General features: G+C 44.8%; 1 protein-coding gene across 2 annotated transcripts in view; it reads left to right on the top strand.

Annotated features, from left to right (window-relative positions):
* The first annotated feature begins 1,188 nt into the window (after positions 1-1,188).
* ISM1 (isthmin 1) overlaps positions 1,189-24,287 on the top strand; it is a 40,134-nt gene continuing 17,035 nt past the window's right edge. The window contains exons 1-3 of one of the 2 annotated variants that reach the window (XM_048299472.1): positions 1,189-1,274; positions 1,955-2,436; positions 23,134-23,370. In XM_048299472.1, the coding sequence (XP_048155429.1) occupies positions 1,265-1,274; positions 1,955-2,436; positions 23,134-23,370 (729 nt within the window). In that variant the 5' untranslated portion in view covers positions 1,189-1,264. Of the gene's footprint in view, positions 1,275-1,954; positions 2,437-23,133; positions 23,371-24,287 lie in introns of those variants that run through there. The other variant, XM_048299474.1, reaches the window with a different exon arrangement.

Below are 24,287 nucleotides of genomic sequence, written 5' to 3'. Positions count from 1 at the left end.
TTGGTCACGTCTTTAATGATACCCCAGTGCAATTATTTTAACCATATTCTTGCCTGATTCCTGCGCAATCATTGACAGTGGTTATCACTGGAAGGGTACGAGACATCATTCTGACTCATTCATGATCACAGCCTTCAGATCCACCAAGACCTGCAAAAAACCTCCCATGAGCTCTGATTCTCCTCATGCCCCAAATGTGCCCGTTTTCCAGGTCAGGCACACTGCAGGCTAAGGCTCCCATGATGTGCTTTGGTCCTGGCACTGCACGCTGGAAGAACATCTCACCCTTACCTTGCAGGAACCCTGTGGAGGACACCAGTCTCCCAGTGAAAATGTTTTGGACTGGGGGATACTTTTTCCCCAGTTTGCCCATTTAGACATTTTAGACCAGTTCAGCCTCCCAGCTGTCACACACTCACAGATTCTTCATATCCTCATTTTTACACATAACATTCCCAATTGTGTAACAACAACAACAAAGATTCCAAAACTCCCACTTTTTGTTAGGTGGCTTTATTTATGCTTCACGTTGATTTGAGCTGTGTTTGTTCTTGTTACACTGAGCTGCATTTTGAGCACTCACAAAGTGGTCCAGCTCCCTCAGACCGGATGCTGAGATACTGACTTACAGCAAGTGATAATCCAACCCTCATTTTCACATATTTTCAAGTCCACATTACTTTTAAATTTGAAGGCCTCCCATCTGAGAGAGAAAGCTTCTTCCACTGTACTGACACAGTCAGCAAACAAGAGGAACAGTAAGGAGTGTCAAACGCCAGTGGAGTCCCACCAGGGATGCACAGACCAGCTGAAAGGGACGTGTCACTCCAGTGCAGATCCATCCCAGCCGAGCAGAGGTGGCAGTCGGGACGCAAGGTGCAGCCGTGTGCGGGATGGGGTGCGGGTGCAGCAGTGGGGTGTCCTGGCAAAGCAGGGCATGCAGAAGAGCAGGTCGGCACAGGGAGGAGGGGAGCGAGGTGGGGGGGACGACTCTCTAGGCTGGAGCAGGAGCTGCAGAGAGGGCGAAGGAAAAGGGGGGGAAGCAGGGAGGGAGGACAGCAGGGGAGGGAGGCAGGGCAGTATAAAAGCATCCGACACGTACCTCTCCCGACACAGAGAGAGGGGGCGAGAAAGTGGGTCTGGAAGCAGCAGCAGCAGCAGCCAGGAGGAGCGGCAGCCGCTTGCAAACACGCACGCACGGTGGCAGGAGAGAGTGCGGCGCTGCCCCTGCCAGCCCTAGGGCACTGGAGGGAAGAGAGGAGAGATGGAGCCAGGTATCCAGCTCCCCGGAAAGACAGCGAGCAGCTGAAGCTTTTTGCAGCCTCCCGTCCTCCGCCCCCGCCCCCATTTCCCACGGCTAAGCCAGGGGGTAGAAAGGAGGAGGAGGAAGAGGAAGGGGAAGGGGAAGGGGGTCGGGGGAGGGAAGCAGCAATCTGCTCCTCTTTTTCCCCGGGGAGCTCGCAGCCGCCCCGTCGAGGGCTGGGAGCCGGCGGGGGTCGCGGCGCGCCCCGCTCCGTCCGCCCCGCACGGCGAGGGGCCGGGGCAGCGCGGGCCCGGCGGGGCGGGCAGGGCAGGGCGACGCCTCGACGGGCGGCCGGAGGGGAGGGGGGAGCAGCGGGGCGGGCGAGGACACGGCGGCGGCAGCGGGGGAAGCTGGTCCGGGGGCCACCCCCATCCCCGCGCGCGGAGGGAGGCGATAGCCCCGAGCTCTCTCCTCCCCTCGGAGCGTCCCGGCTTCCCCGCCATGTGAGACTCGTCCCCAGCCCCCCCGCCTCGCTCTGCCTCCCTCCTCCCTCTCCCTCGCACACACGCTCCCGGCTCCCCCCGTCCTCGCAGCGTCTCCCCGCCGGCCGCCGAGCCCCGCTGCTCTCCGCCGGCCGCGGCTCCCCGAGCCGGTGGGGGTTCGGCCGCCCGCTCCCTCCCTCCGACGGCCCGCGGTGCCTCTGGCTTGCAGGGCTGCCCGCAGAGACGCCGCCGGCCGCGGGTACCTGCCGCCCGCCGCCGGGCAGCGCTGGGACTCTGGCCGCCGCCGCGGCATCCCGCCCCGACGTGGCTCCGCCGTGGTGTGGCGGCCCCCGCTGCTGCTGCTGCTGCTGCCGCCGCTGCCCCGCGCCCGCCGCCCGCCCCGCCGACGCCGAGAGCGGCGCGGTCCCCGCCGCCCGTCCTGCGGCTCCTGGGGCCGGGGCCGGGGTCGCCCCGGCGGCGGCCCCGGCTGCGGCGGCGGCGGCCGCCGCGGCTCCTCCTCCTCCTCCGCCTCCTCCGCGGCCGCCGCCGCGGGGCCCTAAAGCCGCTCGGCTCAAGAGGATGGTGCGGCTGGCGGCCGAGCTGCTGCTGCTGCTGGGGCTGCTCCTGCTCACCCTGCACATCACCGTGCTGCGCGGCGGCGGCGGGGAGCCCCACGCCCCCACGGGCGCCGGCAACCACAGCCAGCGGCAGGTGAGTGCCGCCCCGCCTCCCCCACCACCCTCCCGCGTTCCCCGGGGCCGTCGGGGGCGGCCGGGCAGCGCGGGGCTGGCCGGGCTGTCGGGAGCCGGCGCCATGCACCTGCCCCGACCGCCTCCTCCTCCTTCTCACGCCTCCCGCGCCTGCCCCGACCCCGAGGGTTCCCCCGCCCGAGGGCTCTCCCCGGGCGCGCACGGGGTGTCCCCTGCTCCCCTTGGCTTTACGCTGTCGGGGGCAGCGGTGGCAAAGGCAGAGCTGCTCCGGCGCCGCGGTTCGATGCGGTGCGGGAGGCGTCGGGGCGGCTCCCACGCGTGTTCCCGCAGCGGACGACGGCCGGCGCACCTGAGAAGTCTGTGGGGCAGGCGAGGGATGGAAGCAGCGGTGTCAGGCACAGCATGTCCCACCCAGGGCACCCCTTCGTGAGGGCACAGCAGTCCCCACAGTGAGAGGGGAACAGATAGGTGTATGGTCTCGGGAAATACTGGAACAAAATGTATGGCTTTCCTTGGAAAGCGTCAAGAGACAGGCTGGCAGCCCTGAAATAGGCAAGAAACTTAGGGTGATAAGTGCTTGTGATGTGAAGGACAGCGCTTGTGACCCAGCCAGCCTTTTCCAGTCTTTTGAAAGACTTCTCCCATGAAACCAAACGGTGTTTTATGTCCTACAGAGGTAAAAGACTTTTTTTGTTCTGTTTCAGTGTTTTTGCAGGGGATTCTTTTTATTCAGTATCACATATTGCCGTTCATTTATAATGGTTGGAGACAGCGATCAAAGCTGCAGAATCACCAACATCCCCAGACAAAGCTTGTAAATCTCTGGTCAGTTGCATGTGCCCTGACCAACTCTTTTCTCCTGTATCCAAGCGGTAAAAGAAAAATCATCTGCCAAGTCCCACGATGAACTGACAGAAAAATATCTAATTATTGTCACCATAAATTTATGTAAACCCTCCCTCGTCTGGATAAGACTCATAGCACCAGCAGAGTATAAAAGCACAAGGAGAACTAAGGAGAGTGCAGGCTGTACTGATCACTGTATGCGTGGGATCCCCAGCTGGTGGTCCACCAAACGAACCCGCTAGCTACAGGAGGGAACCCAGAGCTGCAGGCTCAACATCCCAGTCACAGCCTGCAGTCAGGTCCCCCAAACTCAGAAAACCTCCTGCTGAACTTGGTGGGAGTCCTGCTTGGGAGTGCTGAGCCGTGCACTTTGGTAAGGCCCCACTGTGCTGTCTCTGTTCTGAGCTGCAGTTTTATCACCGGCTTGACATTCCAGGATGTTTTTCTTTTTAGTATCTGCAAGATTTCTGGTAATAATGTTTTATAAATTATGCTTTCTTTCCTCATGGGCACTGGAAATGCCTTTTAAAATGATGTTCCTTGGAAAAGTAAATTTGGAGAGGTTTTTTATGAGGTGTTTGCTATCATTAGAATAAACCTGAATTTGGCTTTTCTTGACAGGCTTGTAACATAATGAGAGAAACATCTGGGCAAGTGGGAACTCTGGGTGATGCCATTTCCCTGAGGAGCTCCTTTTAGAGCACTATTGTAAGGTTAGGGTGAAACAAGAGGAAAATCATCTTCAGATAATTATCCTGGATTATTATCATTGTAGTTGGCTGTCTCATGAAAATTTGTAGCTTGTTGACTTCAAGAACTTTTTTCTGTCCAGTGATTTTTTACAGATTACCTTAATAAACTCTGTGCCTTTAAGCACTGTGATAGCTTTAGCAGTTCATATTTTCATGTTTTGCCATTTGTAGAATTGAAATTTTTATATACTTCCCAACTGAATTGATTCTGCAGTTATGTATTTGAGAGACTGTGTCTGTACAAAACATTATGGGGGGAAAGGATATTGATTAGAGCAATTGGTTAAACAGATGGAAGTCTATCAATTTTTTTTGTTTTTATAACTTCCAGGGATTCTATTGCTAGCTGGATTCTATTGCTTTAGAAAGTTGCACTTAAGCAGGCGGATACTTCCATTCAGAGCATCACAACGTAAGATCTCAATGGGAAATCTGCGCTGGGATCTTCTGATTTTGACAGGTTTTAGGCTGTATCGTGGCATGTGCTGAAGTGAAATGCAAAATCCTGGTGCACTGCACTCCCAGGGAGAGAATCGGAGTGGGAAACAAAACTGCACAAATTCAGACTTAGAACTATCTCTCAGAGTTTTTCTGTCTTGGTAGGTCTGTGGAGAGGAACGATTGTGAGAAGTGAGTATGTCAGTGTTGCATTTGATGAAATTTCGTTTGAAGAAGTGTGGCAAATCCAGGAAAGAGTAATCTTTGCAGCAACTCTTTATAGATGTCTTTCGACATGGCAAATTTGTATCAAAAGCCCCTGGCTTTTGATTATCAAACGTGGGATATGATCTGTTAGGACTTACGCACTCTGCACAAGTGAGGTGGTCAGAATTGGGTCCTTTTTACATAAAACGGATTCAGGAAGAATCCTTAGTAATCTTAAAATATTGTTGGAGATTAAAATAGTCTAAAACATTTGTAAGCATTTGAAGTCTGATTCATTAAGGGAGGAAGAGCTTCTCTTTCTCCCATCCCTTGGTCCATCAAATGTAGGAAGGATTTTGTAAGACAGGTTTTGATTTCTTTTGGTATTTCAGTTGGGTTAACCCCTGCAATTTATTAGACTGAGAGATGAAAGAAATATAGAAAAAAACCCCTTCCATCCTAAAATTAAACAAGTTATTTTTTCCTCCCTTTTGTTTTTCCCCTTTGGTGCCCTTCCCCAAGCTGTGTGTGCCTCCAGAGATTCCAGATGTCTGCGATTGTCTTGTGCCGCTGTGACTGGCTGTAAGGGAGCAGCAGTGAGAAGAAAATCCTGTTGTATGCCTGTGGTGCTCTTTGGGATGGGTGAGACACAAGCCCAGGCTCCCTTGGTTCACTGCTGCAGCAATGGTTGCTGGACCTCTGCGTGGCTGCGGCTTCATGCTGCTGTTAGAACTGGGTCGTGGCAGGGCAAACTAACACAAAATGGGAAATCCACACTGGAGTTGTAAAATAGCTCAGAGTCTTGAGTTATGAGAGGGAATCAACCTTGTGTTTCTCAATCAGATTTCATTCCCCTCCTTCCATCTCTTCCAATGGGGAAAAAGAAAAAGGAAAATTGGGGAGGGGGGAGATTTTGTCTGGTGAGAATTCTACTAGGTCTAATTTAATTAGCATCCAGAAGCTGTTGTGCAGCATCTTTATGAAATAAACAAGTACAAACTTTCTTTTCTGAAGAAGGGCAAATGAAGCCATATTAAGAGATGGAAAAAAGCATCTTGGGTATGTTTTTATCTTTTTACATAGTTCTAAAAGGAAGGGAAGCCTTGAACATAAATTTTGGAAGACATTTTTAATACTTTACGATGCTCTAAAATCTGTGCTTTCATTCTGAGAGAAAATATTTCATCGCAAAGTTTATCCCCGTCACTTCTAATTTTTCCATAGCAGGCCTTGCACACCAAGAAAAACAGTGTTCCCACACCAAGAAAAATGACCTTGTAAAATGCAGTAACGGAGCCACCAACAATATATGCCATAGCACATGAACTCAGATTCTCCACTGAGGTACTTGCAGCAGTATTACATTAGCCTGAAACTCGGTAGTTGTTCTTAAAGCTGGAGCTGCATAAGAAAACATAATTTGAAAAGCAGAACAATGCTGTAAACAGATTTTTTTCCTTCTAATCACCCTGCTCCTGCCCTTGCCCCCCTCTTCAATAAGCGTGCAAGCAATTACAGCGTGTCGGAAACGCTCTCTGAGCCCTACCAGAAGAAACACATTCTGCTGCTTATAAGTGGTTGCACAAGAGTCACTCTCCAATCTGTGTGAGGAGCCCTTTACAGGGCTGAGCTCGTGATTTGCTCCCAAGATCCCCAGCTCAATGGCACGAGAAGTTTAGCAATGGTGCGCTGTCTGCTACCTTTGCTGGCGTGCATTTCAGCCTTTTCAGGGCTTGTGCGCTCTTGCTGACCCTTGTACAGCATTCAGGCAATTTGCAAAATTATCTCCAGTCACATATGGTGGCATATTTCAGCTTTCTGGCTTCCACAGTTAAGCAGGACTCAAGCTGTTTACTTTGGGAGTGTTTTAGTCTGGCCTTTTTTTAAAGCTTATTTGAGCTCTGGAGCTTTAAGTTTGGTTTGCTCTAATAGGAACCGATTGTCTAAGTCATCTTTGAAAACCTGTCGATTCCACGTTCTGCCTTCTTGTTTTCCTGACTGCCCGTAGCCTGGATAAGGTGCCAGTAAGTGGATGTACATCGTGTATTTACTATGAACACTAAATCCTTCTCTGCCTCAAGAGAAGTTTATACATTACGTGAATAGTTTTCAGAGCAGGTGGCTTGTGAGTTGGGCAGGCTGATTCTCTGCAGCCCAAAGTCTCTCTTGGGGAGGTGGTTCCTCATCGCAGAGGACACTGTTTCATGCTTTTTGGCAGTGACAGTGAAACCTGCCTGTTCTCAGCAGGCTTTTCTGTGTAGGTTCTTAACTGAAGTTCACCCTTTGGCATATGTTCCTCCAGTTATGCACGAAGATTTAGCAATGGCTTAGTCCATGTGCAGTTCATTCTCTCATCTCCCAAGGGAGGGAATTATGTGTGCTCTTTAGTGGTTTTGCTAGTGGGCTGTGGCTTGTTCCAGGATCCAGGGGGAAGGAAGGGTGATTAGCTTTACGTGTACTGCTGCTGCATGCATGGAAGCAAAGGATAAAATGGGAAACAAGGGTGAAGGACTCAGACTGCTGCACTGAGCAGAGGACCATTTTCTGGCATCCATTGCTCCCAGGAGAGATTCTTTCACATTTCAAACCCAGCTCCCAGAAATCTCCAGAAAGTGTTAATTACATTTCTCTTCATACCTATCACTTTGATTAATTTCCTAGCAAACTCAGGTCCTTGGTGGAAAAGAGCTACTATACCTTCAGGGTAGGATGTGGCAAGATTTTTGGTATCTTAGACTACTGCAATAATTCAGAACCGGTATTGAAGAATATTTTATTTAGTTGTGGCTGCAAGGAGCAATGTTAGGCAGGTATGAATGTAACTTCCTGAATTAAATTTTACCAAGATGTTTGGATGAGGCATACTTTGCTAAACATCTCTTCAGCTCAACAGCTAACAGTTACTGCACTGCTTATCCTGGATCATCACTGATAAATACCTGGCATTAAATCACAAGGTGCCTCTCTATTTTGTCTCTGGAACTATAGATCAGAGCAGTTTTTTCCTAGTGCTTCATACTGAATAGTCTCTTTGAGTTATTTAGTTCTGTTTTGAGCAAGATTTAGGATTGTTTTCCAGCTTTTTATAGTATTGAGCTTGTTGTAAGAAAAAAGCAGAGTGTGTGTTGTTCTAAATTCATTCTGGGCCATCACAGTGTCTTCATGTCCATTCCCATGGTCCTGGAGCCAAACACAAAATGCAGTGGCTACTACAGGGAGAGGTCCAGTGACATTCCTTGTTTTGCCTTTCTCTTCTCTCAGTTGATCCTTACCTGTGCTCTAGGGCTGTGTGTGAGAGTGGAAGGGTTAAAGGCAAACCTGCTACCAGGGCCTTGAGACCTCCAGCCAGATGGATGACTCATGGCAATGCAAGGAGTGGTGGGTTTGAGACTGGCTCCTGGGAAAGTCTAGAGCTGTAGTGATTGCCCTTGGTGAGAGCAGAGGTCAAGTGTAAGTACACAGAGATCCTGGATTGAGCTGCATTGGTACTTTCCACTTTGTTTCATCTAACTTGGACAGCCAGCACTAGTTCTGGAGTAGCTTTTATTTTTAACTCTTTGTTGATCATATAGAGAATCTTGTTCTACACAGGAGGAACACAGTTGGTCATGGCAGCTGCAACAGTGATACAACCACACTGCTCCTGACCCCTTGCTCTTACCTGATCAGCACAAAACTCTCCTTCGCTTCTCCTGCTTCAGTTGCCAGCCCTTAGGTTCAGTAACATTTCCCTGTTCTGTCCTTTCCTAATGCCAGCTGTCCACAAAAACAGGAAGCCTAGAGCCACAGCTCTTCTGGTGGCCTCAACAATTTCAACACTGTGTGGTGCTGGTCAGTGTGTACTGTTAGGACCTGCAGGTAGGTAGCTGAGCCCCAGTACTTAAAGGTTCAGCATACTGAGCTGTTTGACACCTTGCTCTCCTGCAGAATTCCTTTGCTGAGCAGACATCTGTTTAACCAACCCAGGTTATGTTGAATGTAAATTGGGAGCTGTGGTTTGAATTCAGCATTGTTCTTTTGTCTCTACTCATATCTACTGCATCTCTGTAACAGTAATCAATGCTGAATTGTTCCAAAATGGTGGAAAACACCATCAAACAATGGAAGAATTGTCGATAAGGTGGAAACACCGGCTGTGTTATGTCACAGCATCTGAAAACTTCATAGAAAGTGAAATGCAGAAGGCAGTAGTATTGATAATGATGCAGACAATGCAGGCTTGGCCTTCCAATGTAATATGTATGTTTGAAAAGCTTTCTGAAGTCGTATGTGATAGAGATGGCTTCTGAAAACCCAGTCATCGGTATGTATTCCAGTGGGAAGAAAAAATCAGTTTGAAAATCTCTAGGTTTTTTCAGATGCACAGATTTGTGAACATTCATGCTTAAGAATTTCTCCTTTGTTTTCCTTTATTATGTAAAAGTGCACATAGTACAAGTAGTGCTAGGAAATAACTTTGCCGTACTTTTCTTATGCTTACATTCTTCTGCATCACTTTAAAATCTTGAAATACACTCATATTTCAAGTATATAGACAGACAATTGAGATGTTTCCTTACACAAGCATAAACCTAAAAAATTGAAGCAATGTAGTTTTGCTTTGTGCTTACATCCTGATTTAGCAGCTTTTGCAGGTTTACCTGTCAGAGTTGGTTGCTTTATGCTCTTCTGTGTGCTTTGCCAGTCTTCCTTGCAAACAGATGTGGTAGTACCCAGTTGTGCCTCATTTGTTCTCTTCACGGTGTTGGGTAGTGCTTATTTGGCCTTTTTGTTACGACTCTTACCTTGCTGTCTGCTTTAAGACTGCACTGCATAAAAACCCTTTGAATTGAATGAATAATGTTCAGTTTTCAGAAAGAAGACTTCTTAAAAGTATTATTTTTCAGTGGTATCCTTTATTTTTCCTTATTTTACTTTTCAGATCTCAACCCAAGCTTATGGATGTTGAGGTTCCAGTATTGTGGTGTAGCTTGTGAGCGATGTGCAGCGCAATGGGTCTCCAGCCTGAATGGAGGCACTGTCACAAATGAATAATGAAGTGTAACTTTAAAGTGAAAAATACAAAGTGCTTTAGTAAAAGGCAGAAGGAAGCACTCAATGATGCAGTGGTTACTGTTGCGCTTTAAGACCATTGTGCCTATTTTACAAGTTTTAAAAGACAGTAAATGCCAGGCTAAATTCATAGTCCAAAGCATAGAGATGAATAACATTTCCAAGAAACAGCGTAGTGAGCTCATTGGTACATCACCAAGAGCAGAATATTTCCAGTGTTGGTATTTCCATGTACTTTTGATTTGAAATACCAGAAAAAGAAAGAAAACAAAGTAAAATGTAACTTATTATTGTAATAAGGGATGGCTCGCCACAGTGGTCACTTCTGTGGCACTGCAATGCTTGGTTAGAGGAGCTGGTGTGGGCGGTACTGGTAAGCAGTTCCTTTATCCTTTTGTCCTTGTTTTTCAAGTGCTTGGAGAACTCATAGCCATGGGTCATATCTTTTTTATCCTTCTCTTCTAGCAGTCTAACAAGATGAAAGCAGGCCTGGAGTTGTTCACCTCTAAGCCTTTAATGTATGGAGGTGCTCCTGAAGATGAGAGGGGAAAATCAGAGATGAAACCTTTCTCTCACACTCTTGGTGGAGTCAGTGCACATTGAAAGGCAGTATGAGTTCAAACATCCCTTGGCTTTTATGCCTCTCTGCTAGACCTGCATTCTCAGTGTGTTTAAATTGACCTTGCTCCACTGACTTCCACAAAGCAAGACAAGTCAATGATTTGTGTCAGCTGCAGAGCCAAGATCCTCTTGAATATGAATCTTTCACAGCTCAGTTTTTCTACAGAACTGATAAGCACATAGCCCATGTCCACCCATATAGACAAGCTGGGCCCTGGTGTGTGGCTTTCTTCATGTTGCATGAATTAATTTCCATCTGTTATGTTTCATTGCACTGAAAAATCCAGGACTGTTTGTTCCACGGTAATTCTTCCTTGAGAAGATTAACATTTCGTCTTGGCCAGGGCTGTGGAGATCGGTTCTCATGACAAAACCAGAGAGTTCTGTGTACGTGTCTATAAAAACCAAATAGTGCCCCATCTGTTTCTGCCACTGGGGCTGCTCTAATAAAAGAGGATTTCTCCCCTTCTAAGGAGCAGTTACTGAGTCCATGTTGTCCATGGGACAGGTTTAGCTTCCCAAATGCTCCCTTCAGGCATCTTGCCTTTGCATTCCCATTGGGTTGGGTGCTCAGGTACTGAGGTTGGGCACTCATTTGAAACACTTCCTCTAGTAGAGGAATGCCCAGGAATGCTGAGCAGGAGGTGGGGTCTTTTGTGTTGGAAGAGCTGTGTTGCAGGCTGTGATGAAAAGAGGAGGTGGCTGATGGCAGAGAAATCATAACAGAAATAAGACGGAAGAGAATCTAGTGATAAGACAACTATTTTTTTTTTAAGCTAGTGCTTCAAAAATTAGTTACACAGCTTTGGTATCTTTATTGCCTTAGAAGTAACCCAGCAGCAGCAGTTTTTGCCTGAAGAAACCATAATTACTCTACTGGAAGCAGCTGCCAAAGTTTACTACAGATAAAACATAAATATGCTTGGTTTTACCTGCCATATGCACCAGTGCAGGACTTCGAAATCAGTATGGGGTTGGTCTCAATGTAACATTAGTAACCAGATAGTTAGTAATGTCTGTTTGTACAAGCTACCCAAAGAAACAAAAAGGATTAAGAGTTAAAAACAAAAAATGAAAACCATAGCTGTCTAGCACAGATTCTGTAACACCCTGATTCTATACTCACCTCCTTCATCATGTAAATTGTTTACTCACTACTTAATTTCATAGCCAGAAATTATTCAGCTTCTATTTAGCAACATGATAGCAAAAAACTGTCACGTCTTTCATGTCTATGCTTACAATTCTCTTCTGAAAGTGCCTCTGGAAGTTACCTCAGTAATCAGACTGGAGTTGTTTAAGATGCAGTCTATATATTGGCATTTTGTGCTCCTGATTTTAAGATTCTCTGGACTGAAGAAGTCTATAAAGGCTTGCTGCAGAGAGCAGGCTATAACAAAGCAGTTAACAATTCTCATGACATGAATGCTGCCATTTCAGTTTATTTGAATGACGCTGGCATTCTGTCTTAAATATATTGCTTTTTATTAGTTGGTTGGGGTTTTTTTGAAATCAACTCAATATTAGGCATGGGTATGCATCTTAGCTAAACTATAACCTAGCCAGTCCATGCCTTTTGCCCTGTGAAGTACCCAGAGTTTTTCAAAACATGTAACCACAGTGATATTTTTATAAAGGAATGTTCACCTCATGGGATTTTTTTAAGGTGTTCTATTTTTTTTCCAAGTTACAGCTTCACTTTATTGTACATGATGTCCAATAAAAGAGATATATGTCTGCGATTGGACTTTGAAAAAGGGCCATGGTGCCTATTCCATTTAAAGGGAATGAAGTCAAGCAGTAAATTTGCTGGTCGCCCTTTTCATATTGACTGTATCTTGGCCAGCAGTTGGTCTTTGATGTTGTAACAATAGAGCAAAGGCAGAGGAGGAGGAGGAGGATTAGGACCTCCATAATATAAAAATAAGCCTGCATTCATCATGATTTTTATAGAGCACAGTCCCTGCCTACTGGAGGTTTGCAGTATAGACATAATGTTCTGCAGAAGAGTATGGCAACTTTAACATTTGCAGGTGGTTTACAATTCATCCATCATTAGTCCTACCATTTCTTCTTTATTCAGTTTGTTTAGTTCAGCATTTAACTCTTCCTATCTTGTTATTGCTTTCTACAATAGGAAAGCAGATGTTTGTCAGGACAGAGCTGCTGGAGTATTATTTTCCATAATGGGAGTTGATCATCGTGTTATTTATGAACGGCTCACTGCAGCTGGCCAATAGAGTGTCTACTCCTCACCTTGTGCTTTAGAGTCCAGGCTTTTATGGGGAAAGAACAGGGGGCTTCATATGTGTATGTCTAACATTTGTGAATATACATCTCAAACATGACCCAGGGCAGCCACACTGCCTGTGTCTTCAGGCGCATTGGAACAATAGTGCCAAAGATTTCCAATGACCTGTGTAGCCTGATAGAGCCCTGGAAATTTTGATATGTATTGAAATGGTAGCAGCACCAGCTCTCAATCCAAATATGCCAGGGGAAATGGGTCATCCATTTCCTGAAAATGTTTAAGGTACCAAGATGTGCTGAGTGCTGGTGGGAGCAGATAGGCTTCAAAATGTGAGCAGACCTTGGAAAGAGGCAAATAATCCATAATGTGCTGTTGTAGCTTTGTGTGTAGCATAGCAAATGTGGAAGGCAGCATGAAAGGAGTGTTCCCAGGGATGCAATGATGGCAGCAGCAATGAGCCTGCTGCAAGGGGATCCACATCAGAAGCCCAAAGGCAGCTCTTAGGAAACCATCTGGGGCTGCATCAGATTAAATTGCTGTACTACACCCAATTCCAGTGGCTCTTGCTTAAGACATGACCCTGAAATCTCCTGACAAGGCAAAACACCTGGAAGCTTGTCTACCAGACTCCAAAGACACCCGACCCCAGGAAGGGAAGGGGTGGGGGGAAGATGCCAATCCGTGGTGCATTTGACAGTTCAGCACTTGATTTAGGGTTGTATCCTGTGCCTTCTAGGTGTTCAGATTAGACTGGTGAGTTCAAACTCATGAACAAGTCACTGCTTGCCAGCTGAGCTGCAGTAGCTCCTTAGATGTCTTATTCCACCTTCATCCCACACAAAATACAAGGTGACTTTATACTTATTAGTAAGTCAGCACTGAGCAAACAAGCCCTGCCCAGAGCTCTCACTGGCGTGACAGCACTCTGTCCTCAGACCAAGCGCTCCATGGTCACCAAACGCATGGCTCGTCAGTGGGGAACCTGGGTTTTAGTAACCATCTACCATGGCAGCCATTGGAGAGGCAACATCTGGTGCAGAAAATGCACACATGCTATTCTGTGCTCAGCTCTGTGTGTCCATCGAACCCAGACACAGCGCTGTTTTGGCTGTTTCTGCTTTCCTCAGCTGATAAAAGCAAACTATGTGAGGCTCAGCCAGTGTAAGGTGGGAGTTCTGGCTAGTTAGAGGCACCACCTAGTGTTTAAAAGGGTTTGCCCTTGAGAGATCAATAGCTCTGAAAAAGCTGCTGAAATCCTTCAGTGGATGTGAATTTGATTCCTGCTCTTCTTTGATCTGGCAGTCATGGCATTTTGAATAATGTAAATCAAAGCTGCCTTTCTCACCTACCCATCCCTCTTTCTTCTTCTGTCTCCTAAGAGGATCATTTTTTCATGTTCTTAGGAATACAGCTTTGGCTGTCTTAACATCAAGATAAAATGAACTCATTATTTGCATAACATCAGAGGAAGGGCCAGATTAATACCGCCTCTCTGATTTTTTTCCTTCCTTTATCCTATTCCTACAATAAAATACAAGAAGTGTTTGCACATATATGGACTAAGTGGGGGAAAAGAGCCGCATATGCCAATTCCCTGATACGCACTGCTATCATTGATAAAAGGAGACACAATTACATTGTTATATTGGGTTATAAACCCCATAATACTACCATGACAATTATTGCAGTTGGCTTGTAGCAGCTGTATGAGGAGAAAATATATATATTTATCTCTTTAGCAGAGTTAAGTAGCTGGAAGTGAGTTCTGAGCCATAGCCTTCAGTGTCTCTGCTGTATCTGCTTTGGGATCTCTGTATAGAGCTGTTGTCCCTCCCTGGATCTGGGTTATCCACCAGGGTCTCATCTCTGTTCCTCACCAGAGGAGGTGAGGATACACAAAACTGAGCTTCTTATCTTTCCTCTCCTACGATGCTTTTTGCCTGCTCCCATACACTTTATTGTCAGTGGCGTCTGGGTGGCTTCTGGTGCTATGTTATAGCAAGTTTGAAAAATAAAACCATTTATCCTAAAAATAGCTAGAACTAACTAGTGATCATGGGGTGGAGGGGAGACAGAAATGAAGATATTTTCATTTCACGTAAGTGTCAGATTCAAAAGCATCTGCCTTGTTCAGTGTATGTATGGTATTCATTTCCTGTCTGCAGTCGATTGGAATGCCCCCCGAGTCGTTTGAAATTGAAAATTGAGTCATGCTTCTTTAATCAGCTCTAGGAAATAGCCCCCTCCCTTACTGTTCTAAGAAAAATTATGTATACATGCATAGAATTCATAATACAAAAAGGCCATGCTTGGCTCCAGGGCAAATCCTTTCTCCCCTCTTAGACAGAGAAGGGTCTTCACTGTGTCTTGCCATGGTGTGCTGCCTATCTACTCCTTGCTCTTCTTCCCCATCATGTCACTGGAGGGAGGCCTTTCTCCTGTGTATCCACATCCTCTGGTTTCTTGATCTGTCACTCGGGCAGCTCAAGGACGTGGAGCAAGAGAGCATGATGTCCACTGCTGATGGCTTGATATGAAACCACAGCAAGTATTGCCTCTGTGTGCAGATGCCGTTTATGCTAATTACTTCCAGTTGCTCCTGTATCAGTCTCCAAATTTTCCTAAATGGAGAGGGTAAAGCCATGCACTTGAAAGAGTATTTCCCTGCAGGAGCTGAGGTGCGTGGTTGTGAGGCAGCTGCTCAGATTTCTACTGCTGTTTTGCTGTAAACTCCTGGGTGTAGTAACCCCTTCCAGCAAGTGTTGTGAGGCACATAGTTGGTGCACAGATATTGAAGGTAAACAAACACTGCCTTTCCTCTGCCTTCACCCTCTCCCTTCCATCCAAAGGAAAGTGAGTACTGGTGGGGAAGGCAGCTAAGGGAGAGGCACATAAATTATCTCGCAGCGATTTGATGGTGTGTGTGTTTTGAGCACCAAGACTCAAATGATTTGCCTTTTTTCAGGCACAGGAGTAGCTTTGCCAGAAGCACAGGAAACATCATGTTTTTGGAATATAACACTTGTCTGCTTTCTTGCTTTCCCGTTATTAGCTTTTGCTTATGTGATGAAGTCATCATGTAACTTTTAGTCCACAGGGACTAAACACTTTCTAGTCTCTAAAAACATCTGCCAGTTAGCACAGCCAGAGTCATAGACACTTTTGAAAGCATAGGGTGGATATTCAGTGGCATATGAGAGGGAGACACACAGGCTGGGAATAGCTGTTTCTTGGAAACTAACAGCTGAAGGCAACTTTGGAAATTGAAAAGGCTTCAAGTAAGGTTACTCTTTTAGCTAGGGAGAGATGAAAACTTTACTTATTAAAGCTGGTTCACCTAGTGAAATCCCAGCCATAGTGATTTAGTGGAATAAACTTGCAAAAGGACATAGTTTAAAACCCAGGAAAATAACTTAAGATGTATGTTTGTTCTCCTTCACTTACACTGACGTTGTGTGTGCTGACCTGCAAAGCCTGACCAAAGAGTTGTGTACAAAAAGTATTAATATTCTGGATTTCCTTTGCAGTTTTGATCACAGCTTAAGGCAGCTTTTCCCATTTTGTTGGAACCCAATGTGTAAATTATGATGCAGGTTTCAGATGATGGGTGAGATTAAACTAGTTTAATTCAATTTCGCCAGGGTAAAAGGCAATTCTGTTTGAAGCTTTATTTTACTACTGACTTTTTGCAAGTCTTTAATGAAATCTAAATAGAATTAGAACTTTCAAAGAATTTGCATTTTGGCACCACAAGTTGTTGGAATCAAATACTTGGGCTACTCTTCAGTTGTACCTTTGCCTGTTCAGCCACTAAATCAATTTGTCCTGTGTGGAGAGCTCCAGCCAGGCAGTGATTACAGGAAAGAACTTTAGAGTAATGAAGAGTAACTAAATGTTTACCAGCAGCTTAGGCAACTGAAAATATCTGTTAACTACAAGCAAAACTTGGCACTGAGAGTCTGTCAAAGCCCTACACAATTTAATTCTGTGTGCTTGGCTGTCCCCTGGATGGCTGAGTATCTGCTGAAGAACAAAGCAGCAGTGTTGTACTACATTAGAAAATTTGCTAAAGGGCCTCTGGTTTTTTCCAGCAGATATTGAGCTGTAATCACCACCAAGTTTCTATTATCAAAGTGTTTATACAAACTGGCAATTCTTCACCTCCAAGCTGAACCATACTGTTTGTATTTTCCAGCTGAATGAAAACATGAAATACAAGCAAACAACAGAGCATAAAAAATAGCTGTGATGTGAAATGTGTCCACAGCATGCAGCAAAAGGTTGCCAGATCTGAGCATAATATGGTTGGTTTTCTCCTTAAGCTCAGAGTTAAAAATATTGTCTGCCAGAACAATTCAGATGTGGACCCACTGTTTGCCAGCATGGTATGGAGGAGGCAGGAAGCTTGGTGAGCGAAACTGCCAAGCAGAATCTGAACAAAGGATGGACCAAAGCTTGATGACTGCAAGTGAATAAACTGGCTCAGTGGAGGAAGAATGGTCTTAGAGCTGCTCTGGCACTTGGGGTGTATCAGTTCGAAAGGTTCAACAAGGCAACAGCCTTTTCCTCCGCCACGGAGGGTCCTGACGTAGTGTTGGCCATGTGCCTCCAAAGGGCTGTCTGGGACTTCCTAGGTGTGAAGGGGCCCTCAACCCTACAGCCCGAGGATCTCTGCAGTATCCTGGCTACACGTTCAGTTCTCAAGATTTTCTATGTAGCCATGAGGGCTACACCAAGAAGTTTTTAGTTGTAGAAGCCCTAAAATTCAAAAGGTGTGACTCTGCGATAAATGTGCCTGGATGCTTTGAGATGCTGGTTCTGCTTTATGCAGCTCCTACAGGCTATTTCAGCATAAGGCAGAAAACCAGCTGTGGTGGACTGGGTGTGTGCTGGGGCATCCCAAGCACCTCACTGTGCTGCTGCTGGCACCCAACATCTACAGAGACCACTGCTCTAACAGTGGCTGTGGATCGATGTCTACCCTGAACTTCTTACTTGCAACAGTATTTGTGACTCCCTCCTGTTCTCCAGAGAGACAAAATCACTTCAAGAGCCATACAGCCCCTGAAGCTTATGTGTCTCAGAGCAGTATGCTGTGGGATCACTGGATTTGGTCTTTGCATGGCCACTTAGTCGCACAGGCAGAGGTACTGCAAGTTAGAACTGCATACAGTGTCATTTTACCAATTTTGCTGGAGAGTTGGAGAATAATAGAGAACTACTAAAACATAGGCCATGATTAACAGAACTTTATTATCATTATTACTACCAACTGTTATCAGTGATTCATCTTTTATTTGCACAATGTTTAAAGCAGATGCTGTTTTGGACCTGCATAGTGAAAACAATTGTGTACATGCAAGCCAATGTCATGTGCTTTAAATTATTTATTAGCAGTGACTATCTCAAATGCGTTACTTATTTTTGAAACTATTAGTTTGTGCAGTTTTCTAAAGATAAGTAAGGTTTTTCACTTCACTGCTATATGTGAGTGTGGGGCAAGCTCATTTTAAGAAAAAATGAGAATATTTTAGTAGGGAAGTGGTTGCTGTGACACCCCTTTGGTCTGACTTTCTGTCTGAGTGCCTGGACTGTATGTGGCATTAATCATAAAAGAAATCTTTCTCTGTGTATCTCTGATAATGTTTCTCAGCTGTTAACCTCACTGCCTGCTTCTCTAACACTGTCCACATACCTCGCCCTGATAGGTCCCGAGCTGCTTACATTCATGATAGATGAAAAAAATAAATAAACTCCAGGAATTAGATCACCCAAGTTTGTTACACGTCTTGGATCTCTGGAGGTGAGAGTCTCATGTAGTATCCTGGTGTGTTACTCGGCCTCCCCAGACTGCTAAATGCTAAAGTGATCGTTTAAAAACCCACGACAGCCTTCAAAATGAAAACAATCTGTTTGGGCAGGTGAGAAATGAAACCAGTCCTAATGGCTATAATGGTTTTCTGTGAAGGCCCCAGGCCTCATTTTGTCTCTGATAGCAATATAATCTTTTATAGCGTCTGTGAAGTTTCCTAATAAATAAAAGTTCCTTGTTGCTGGTGGTTGAAGATGCTGTACAGGTGCATCATGAAAGTGCAGTGACAGACCCTCGGTTTTCAATTCAAGACCTCTTGTCAAGATCATTTTACAAGACATTTCAAAGGAGCATACAAGAAATAAGAAAGCAATGTAGCTGCAGCAGGAATTTAGTAATAGATTCCCTTGCTGCCTGGGAGCTGTTAGAATGTAAGTTGTATCAGTTTTCCAAAATCCTCTCGACTCCATAATTAGTAGTGCTTGTAAATGTGCCCTTACTTTGGTAAGTGGGGAGTGAATGAAGGAAAGTAATAAATATGAAGGACAGAGAAAGAGCAACTGCTTCATAATATTTTCTGTAGCTACAGTCATTCCTCACTTATTCTCTGTCTTGGTTGTTTTTCCAGAACTGGAAATGGTATTAAAATAAGGAAGAGAGGAGGGAGATCAACTTCTTGCGTGCCAAAATTGCAGAGAAATTCCTTTTTCCCCTAGTTTGGTATTTTGACAAGTTCCCATTTCTGTTTAGCTTCTCTATGGGGAAGAGAAACAGTACATTTCCCTGCAGCTCATGTCTATCATGACAGAGGGAGAAACATCATGGGAAGGCCAAGGAGGGCGTTAAAATACCGGTCTGATTATTGAAGAGTTAAGCTGCAGTATCCGGCAGAACATTTTTCCTGCATGCAGGATTGTCTCTTGGGGCCTTAAACCCTGCCATAGTGCAAGTCCCACCTGGATCACCAACACGTAAAATTATCCTCACAAAATCCCTGTGCATTGCACTTCTTTTGTGGTTTATAGATGGACACAAAGACATTCATACGTACTGACCTACTGCCCTCCCTTTTTCAGAGACGGGTGTTGCAAGGTGCATTACTCTGTAATGCAAATAATGTGTCAGATTCTCTCTCAAGGGTTTATTTCGTTGTCTTGTCACACAACTGTGGATTATATGTTCCTGCCCTTATATACTGTCCACACTTGGAACACTCAAAAATCCTAAGCTGTTTTTGTATTAGGATCTTCTATAATTATCTGATCCCATGGGGCTTGCAGAACTGTAGCTTACAGCCAGGATGAGTAACCTCTCAAAATCATCTTAATGGAAAGTTTAAACATTGTGAATAATCCTGTTAAATGAAGGGGGAAAAAGTGTTTTATCTTAAAATATTTAGAGCAGATGCATCATTTGAGTAAGAAACCAGTGTGCCTGAATTGGAAATGTCATAACTTCAAAGAAACTGAGTCAGTAGTTCTGAATGAAGTGACATAGTTTTTAAGGGAAGGCAAGCAACACTGCTTTCCCAAAAGCATCAGGAATAAAATTGTGTACACCTAAAAATAAATAGCGTGAAATATAAACATGGGAAATAATGTAAAAATAAGAAGAGAATAATATCCCCCCTGAAAAAAAAAAAATTAAATTTCATCTATTAGCTTTGAAATATAAACCCTGTTTTCTTCAGAAAGGATGCTGGCATTGCAATAAGGACAAACTTTTGCCTGCTAGATGGGTCTTGGAAGAACCTTTGCAGAGCTAATGCAGTAGCACAGGGTGAGCACGGTCTTCTCTTCACACACAGTTCAAGCTCACTTTTATTTGTGGCAGCCTCTTTAATCTTTTTACCAGAAATACACATTTCTAATACTGCAGATCAGCTTAGACATGACACCAAGAAGTATCTTCCTAAAAAATGGACATCTCTTCATTTTATTGACTGGAAATAAATGTCCTTTCACTCGTGGTACTATGAGCAGATAACTGGAATGATCACACATGCTGAGCATTTCCATTTGCCTGTGTTGCAGTACGATACAGAGGCCCAAGGAGCCCTATCTTGGGCTTTCCTAGTGTAAAAGGGACTGAGAGACAGCACTGCCTCTAGGTAGAGCACACACTCTTTAACCTGGGTCATTCCTGCCAGGCATTAGTCAACCCTGCTCTTGAAGTCAAGCTCCATGTCCCACTCACTGTCTGCTCTGGGGCTTGGAAGTCGCTGCCATCAGAAATGTGTACCTGATGTGTCACTGGGGTCTCTGGGTCGTGTCCACCCTGAGCAAGCAGAGTGGCCCATCCTCCCTTGCCTGCAGCAGCCTTTGGGATGCAGCAGTTATCTTGTCCTCCCTCCGTTTTTCTTTCCAATGTCAAGCAGCCCCGTCGTGCTCGGTCTGTAATTAATGACAGTCCCTGCCCCAAGCAGCTTGGTAGTGGGCCCGATCAGCCCGATGTCATTACCTCACCATGACAGTTTCCTAACTAACTCCATGTGATATTCCATCTGTTTGACACTATTAAAAACTTTTTATATAGCCGTTATTATTGTAGTTGCTGAGCTCCCCGCAAACATCTCAGTGAGGAAGGGAAGTGCTGTTATCCCCACCGAGGCACCAGCAGACCATGACCTGTCAGGATCACACACCAAGTCTTGTCAGAGGCTTAAATGTGGGTCTCCAAAGGCCTGGGTCAGCTCTAGCTGCATGGTATGTTAATGTGGAGGATCAGGATGCTCCTGAAGGGGCAGGCAGATAGGGAAAGTATAAAATTGTATGTGAGAATTTTATTAGTTTTTAATAAAATCTTACTTTATTTTTAATAAAGGTAAGATTATGGGCATGATACCCCAGTAAAAGTAGTTAAGTACCACTTTTTTTTTTGGCTCCTGACTGAAGTAGTTTAATCACAGCACTATTACACCCTGTTGTTAGTGAGACACAATTGAAAAGCCATTTAATCCTCATGCACCAAGCATGTTAAATTCTGTCTGAAAAGTGTTAAGTTAAAGCACTAGCATATGAGTAAGGAACCTAAAGTTAGCTAAGTGGCCCTCAGTTTCGTTTCCCAGAGCTTGGTGCTGTGTGATGTGCTTTCTGCTTTATATTGAATAACGGGTGGGCCACCAAAGGCATCTGAAAGTCCTTCCTGGTCTCCAGCAAAGAGAAGAGCCTGTTTTAGCCTTCAAGCAAAGCACACTGTCAGGAGCACACACATTTTAGCACTGCATACATGCACTAGTTCAGAATTTGAACCTGTGCTGTAGATAAATGTGTAAAGTTGCCCTTTTGGCACTTTCAGAGTGTAACCATTCTGGGCGTGACAATACAAAGACAATATTAATTCTGCCAAATCTGATTTTGCTCTTTACAAATGGAGTGCAGTGAGGAGGATAGAGAAGAAGCACCTTCATTTCTACTTGATACAATTTCACTTAGTCCAAGATAACTCTTCAAGCTTAGTTTATTTTAAGTCAGTGAATATTTTCCTGTACTGCGCACAGGTTATATTGTAAAATCTCTTTAAAGGTCAATTTATAACCTTCTAAGCAAATAAACACAAAATAAAAGAAAAGGCATTGGAGCTGTTATCTATCTGAGAGCTTAGCTAAAGGTATGCTATGGCTTAATTTGGACCAGGGGAGCTGGATGGAGATTGCGTTTAACCAGAAATGCTGGCAAAAATATGCTTCAGTAGAGCCAGAACCACATGTGGCCATTCCACTTTAATTGTGCTTGTTTTAAAAGATAGGTCTTTAACATTTACCCTCTCCATGCTTGCTGTCTCTTTATGAGCTGAAAATAAAAACTCCCCAGGCAGTCATACTAAGACCTCAAGCTAAAATTTTTCAGCTGAGTCAAACCCAAAACCTGTGCTGAATCTGCTCCATGCTTTTTTTTTTTTTTTTTGTAGCCATAAGAAGATTGGACTTCTCTGCTGTTTTTTCCCCAAGTCCCCAGGCTAGTCCTAACCCAGGGAGCCAGTGTTTTGATACTAAATGTGTCTCCTTGGTGAGGTCAAAGGCAGTGGCAGCAGTGCTACTGGTTCAGAGGCAGCCTGCTGTAATATACTACAAAACCCAAAAGTACGCTCAACAATAACAAAAGCATTAACCGCTGACCCACAGCTTGGTGAAATTCAATCCCACCATTAGGCAAACATGAAAATGAGATCCCAGAGGAAGGAAGGTTCAGATGTTCAAGACCAGAGAAATTGGGTGAGGAACACAGAGACGAGATGGAAGCTGTTTGCGGACTGAGGGGAGAGAAGGAGAAGTTGCCAGCTCAGCGGTAGGATCTTTTAATACCATAAATTTCAACGTGGCCTTAACAGTCAGTGGTTTTGCTGCACTTTGGAACAAAGCAAACTGAAACGATTTATAAGAAGGATGCCTTTCGGCATTTTTAGGGACGTGTTTAATGTGGTACCATTTGATTTCCCAGGGGTTACTTCAGAGCCTCATGTTTCTAGGTTCGTTTTAAGTCTGATGCTTGTGTCCACGTGTAGGTGCTCACCACGAGGCTGGAATGGTTCAAGAGCCTGGGAGAGCTAAGGGCCCAAGTCTGACTGAGTTTTATCTTGTGTCAGCTGGCTACAGATTTGTGTTTCAGTAGCGAGCCGTGGGCCTGGGTGCTGTAAGGCTGCAGCCATTGGAGGGAGGGGGGCACTGGCAGGACTGCACGCTCTCAGTTGTCATTATTGTGCCTTGCTTTCCTTCCCCAGAACACACTGAGTGCAGAGGACCATTCTCCTCAAGACAGTTTCACCCTGAACCCTGAGGAGCGACGAGAATACCCTGATCTCCAGGCTGCCCACCAGCCATTCCCTAAGGAGCAATTCAGGCAGGAGAATGGGCATACATCCTTGCAAAGAGATGGACCCAGATCTTTTCTCCTGGATCTCCCAAACTTCCCCGACCTGTCAAAAGCGGATATCAATGGGCAGAATCCCAACATTCAGGTACGAATTTATGTTAACATCTGATTTTTTTATGACTTACACAAAGTTATTTTACTGAACCAAGACAACTTTCAGCTTGGCTTGCATGACATGCAGCCAGAACAATCTGTCTCTACCAATAGAGAAGGTATATAGTACAATATAATGTAATGTAACATAGTATTATATATAAAAAATACATAATACATACTTTTTCTCTCTAAGTTAATGCACAGATTGCAAATGTTTTCTAAATTGCTCCTTGGATAGCGTTGATTGCATAAGTGTGGAGGACAATGTAGACCTGTTTGTGATACTAAACCCATCTTTGTGACACTAAACCCATCTTTGTGACTGCCATTTTGGAGCATATTACCTTCATTGATAATAAGTGGGTATTTTAATTTCTGTCTTCAATTAATTGGTGTAAAACTTGTTTGTGAACAGATTTGCTTTTGGTATGCTATTATAAAATGCAACCATCCCCAAACGTTGTCAGAGAACAAGTCTTTCATTTTCAGGTCAAAATGTGTTCCTCTGTATGGAAGTGAGACTTAGAGTTAATTTCTGTAGCAGCTGCTTGGAGTAAAAAAAAGTTGTCTGCAAGAAACTTTGTTATTCCTCAAACTGTTCTTGGGTTTGGAACAGCCTCTTACAAGCCACTTGCATCTTGAAACTTCAAGGATCGGAGAGAGGAAAAAATGAGTGATTTGTTTTTAATTCAGAGCCTTAAAGCAAAATTGGCATTAATAAGCAGTCTCTTTTAACCAAAACAATAAATTCAAAAGTTGTTCTGCCTAAGAAGTGCTTATAAAAACAATGCACTAATAGATCTGGTTTTCTGGTTAAATTAATTCCTGGCTTCTTATAGTCCCCCAGCCCACAAAATTACCATCCTTTTGATATGTCTAAGAAGTACGTATGTAAAGATGTAATAG

Source organism: Corvus hawaiiensis, chromosome 3, assembly GCF_020740725.1.
Source record: "Corvus hawaiiensis isolate bCorHaw1 chromosome 3, bCorHaw1.pri.cur, whole genome shotgun sequence".
Lineage (NCBI taxonomy): Eukaryota > Metazoa > Chordata > Aves > Passeriformes > Corvidae > Corvus > Corvus hawaiiensis.
Note: the sequence above shows the minus strand (reverse complement) of the source record. Positions and strands in the feature narration are given on the sequence as shown.